The sequence below is a fragment of the Macadamia integrifolia genome, chromosome 2, assembly GCF_013358625.1.
Source record: "Macadamia integrifolia cultivar HAES 741 chromosome 2, SCU_Mint_v3, whole genome shotgun sequence".
NCBI classification, from domain to species: Eukaryota; Viridiplantae; Streptophyta; class Magnoliopsida; order Proteales; family Proteaceae; genus Macadamia; species Macadamia integrifolia.
Window position 1 is genome coordinate 43,460,398 of NC_056558.1, and position 3,557 is coordinate 43,463,954.

The 3,557-nt window shown below is 37.8% G+C and overlaps 1 protein-coding gene across 2 annotated transcripts; it reads right to left on the reverse strand.

Annotated features, from left to right (window-relative positions):
- Positions 1 to 9: 9 nt before the first annotated feature.
- Positions 10 to 2,972, reverse strand: LOC122059550 (eukaryotic translation initiation factor 3 subunit K-like). 2 transcript variants are annotated; one of them, XM_042622393.1, is made up of 4 exons: positions 2,558 to 2,913; positions 1,557 to 1,613; positions 1,283 to 1,333; positions 18 to 1,182 (listed from the first exon to the last, which is right to left on the reverse strand). In XM_042622393.1, exons 1-4 carry the CDS (start codon positions 2,675 to 2,677, stop codon positions 1,039 to 1,041), a joined length of 372 nt encoding a protein of 123 aa, XP_042478327.1. In that variant the 5' UTR covers positions 2,678 to 2,913; the 3' UTR covers positions 18 to 1,038. The 2 variants fall into 2 exon arrangements, with proteins under 2 accessions (XP_042478337.1, XP_042478327.1); XM_042622403.1 differs by lacking the exon at positions 1,557 to 1,613 and having other exon boundaries at positions 10 to 1,182; positions 2,558 to 2,972.
- Between the last annotated feature and the right edge of the window lie 585 nt (positions 2,973 to 3,557).

Consider the following 3,557-nt stretch of genomic DNA (forward strand, 5'->3'; position numbering starts at 1 on the left):
AAAAGAAAAGAGAGAGAGAGAGAGAGAGAGAGAGAGAGAGAGAGAGAGAGAAATGAATTAAAAAGGAACCATGGGAAGACGGGGAGGCATTAAACGTTCAATTTAATCTCGATTAGTATAGATAGAACATCAACAAGTCATTTGCAAAACATTTTGCAAGCTGATTTAGGCACTACTTGAGCAGTATTGACAATTTGGTCATTTGGAGACAACTAGGTTAACCCGATACCAAGTTAAGCACCATTTGATAACGTTTTCAGAAACGTGTTTTTCTGTGCTCAGAAACGGAAAAGCACCCCCAAAACTGTGTGATAAACCTGTTTCGTTTCACCTGTTTTTTGAATCATAAATAGAAATTTATGCTTATTTCTGTGTTGAGAAACGGGTTTGACAAACAAGTTAGACTTGTTTTTCCGTTTCTTGGAACAACTTGTGGGCCAAAAAATCGATGGACTCGTAGAAAAGTTGCATCTCCCAAGCCCAGCATTTACCTTACCTGGCGGCTTTCCAAAGTTCGAAGATTCTCCAGGGAAACGAGAAGGAATACACTGAATTTTTGCTTTGCTGGTGGAAGCCTTAAATGCACATCCATCAATTCCTTTGTGGATTTCTTCCAATTGTCTCCGAACCCTCATGAATCGAAAACTGAATCGTTGATGGGGATTGAAGTTCGAATTCCCCAGAAAAATGTACACCGGCCCAAGGAATCTACCCAACCCTACTCAATTCGAGAAACAGGTTTATCAAACACCAAAAAATCCGTTTTTGTTCCCATAAAGGTGAAACATCATTTCTGTTGTTTGAACTTCAAAACATGCTTTGTATTGCATAATTAAGCTGTTAGTTGACTGTCACTAACATCATAGAAGCCAATTTCCTTTTCCCCACTACCCCCCACCCCTAAGATGAGTAGACAATATGTTCTAGATTTCTTTTAATGAAAACTAAGCAAACCTGACCTCACCAACCTCTGGAAAAAGTACATTAATCTTTATACAACTCTGATGACACATTAGTTTCAACTTTCAAGAGCACAACTCATCCCCAACAGAATGGATCCACGAGAAGCACATCAATATTTAACAAAAAAATTAAATGAAGAGGATAAGAAAATGATACCACGCGTTCTGGGATTAAAAAGAGACAAAGGCTGAAATCTGGAGCTGGCATTGCCATAAGAGCCTGCTCAAAAAAGAAAAGAAGATAAAAACCAGGCATTAAGAGAAACTTGGATAGAGGAAGCTAGTTAACCTTCCTAAACATTTAAGCATGTTAACAAGACCTTAACCAAAATGCGTGCAATGATCTGGATACTCATTCGCTCTGGTTCAAACTGCAGAATGAACATGATTTCAACAGATGTAAATAGCTCAGAATACTTCATCCATTTAACAAATAGAGAATTTTAACCAAGAGTTTCATGAAAATTTTAAGGCATCTCCATAAGTGTGCATTTTTGTGTTTCACTGTTTGTGCTTGTGCTTGTGCTTGTGCTTGTGTTGAGTTGAGGGTAGTGGGTTGAGTGTGTGTGCACTTTAGATAGTGGGAGAGCCAACCTGATAGAGTCGAAGAAGGCACAGATTTGCATCCAGACTGTATGTTTGTGACGAAACCTATTTTGGGAAGAAAAAAATGCCTCCATCGTCATGAATGGGAAAGATATAGATATTACTGACATGTATATGTATCAACGGACAATATATCCTTGTCATAGATCAGAACATTCAAGGGTTTTGGTTGTTGATTTGCATGGTATATGTCTTACTGGAATTGATGTGCATATCTAAAAAAATTACAATAATTCAAAAACACTTTCGGAGCTGAAAAAAGCACAAAATTAGGCAAAAACTTCCATTAAATATTCTGAAAGGTTCATAATTTACTATGCTCAATCATTGGTAAACTTCTTTTTTGGTTTGGGGGGGGGGGTGTTTCATTTCTGCCAAAAAATATTTAGCAACCTTCTGAAGCAAAGGTTGAGTGCTATACATTCAGGCTGTGCACAACATATACCTCTAATGAAGATTACTAGACTAAACAAACTCTACTGTCCACCATTCCTGCACCACATATATTACCCTAATACATGTTCATGGAGACTACCAGAACTCTCTTATATACTGCCCACGTACACAATATAACTTTCAGAAGGATAACGATGCAGAATTAATCAAGAATCCTTCCCTTTCCTTCTTCCTCTGATCAAATAAGATACAGGCCCAGATTCTGATGAACCTAAAATCAATTTTAATCGTAATGTAGGAGTCTTAGCTTTTGGGGTTTTTTATTTTTTTATTTTTTTTAAAGTAGCTTTATCCATACTAATCACTCAATTCAATGTTGAACTGATACAGATCCTCAAAACCCAAAAATATCAACAAGCGGTCAGAAAATACATAGATAGTCTCCCTGCTAAGTTCCTCACCTTTTACCAAAACTAATTCAACTTTTTTTACGAGAACTAATTATACTTGACTAAATCAAAAGAAACAGGAAACAACAAATATAGGTGAAAAGAAAAACAATATATGAGGAGAGAGATGCTTGGGTCTCTCACCTGCTCGTTCACGTAGTTTTCGAGATCAGGTAAAATGTCAGGATTGTATGGATTCACAGCGACAAGCTGCTCGACCGTGTACGAGATCGGCTGTTTCGGAACATCTCGCTCTCTTCCCATCGCGGACTTCAGGGATTCGCCTAAATACAACCTGCAACGTTCGAGAAACTAAACAGAAACAGAAACGGATTAAAGGAGAGGAGGTAGACTGCCAGAGAAAGGGCTAGGAACGTTCGGTTCTAGGGCAAACGTCGGAATAAACATCGAACGTCTCTATTTATGAAATTAAATATCAGGTATCGGAGGCTATGAGAGTATGAGGTATGAGCCGATCCATTCTTTTTTCCATCTACGGCCGGACAATCCCATATTCTTAAGGGTATATCTGTCTTAAAAATAAAATTTTGAGTTCCCCACGTTCATACACACCCCTTGCTATCAGTGGCGTTGGCATCTTTCACAACCCTTAAAATATGAGCTGATCTCCCCAAAATTTTTTTGGGAAATTATTTCCAGTGAGAGAATGCCATTTCTAGGCATGGACAAGGGTCAATGGAAGCACATAAGGAAGCACTTATAAAATAGTCATTTTCCCTTTCATGATGTGTGGGGTTGATTGCCCCCAATGTGTCTAGGCGAAGCCCCACACTCCCCCATAAAAAATATTTTTTTATTATTTTAATTAAAATTGAGGGTATAATTGTTCGATACATATATTGGCATCTATCTTATTATTATTAATTGAGATTGACATAGATTATGACATAGACTATGGTACCAATACTATAATGTGGTACTTGTACAATTAAAAGCAGACAAAGGGAGGGTGATCAATGAAACCCATTTGCTCATTTTTTCTTGCTGCGCCTTACCCTCATTGGGATAGAAGCCTCTCCCCTCAATGTTCCATGCACCACATGATCAGCTTCAATAATTTGTAGACACTTAATTATATCATACGTGAAGGAAATTGTATTTTGTACTCTTTTAGTTGGGCTTT

What these genes read in the sequence shown, in the direction of transcription:
- LOC122059550 (XM_042622393.1), bottom strand. Translation starts at nt 2,677, where the DNA reads ATGGGAAGAGAGCGAGATGTTCCGAAACAGCCGATCTCGTACACGGTC. An exon ending in AAAACTACGTGAACGAGCAG is followed by an intron (nt 1,614 to 2,557) that starts GTGAGAGACCCA and finishes TTCCCAAAATAG; the next exon opens with GTTTCGTCACAAACATACAG. An exon ending in TTGCACGCATTTTGGTTAAG is followed by an intron (nt 1,183 to 1,282) that starts GTCTTGTTAACA and finishes TTTTTTGAGCAG; the next exon opens with GCTCTTATGGCAATGCCAGC.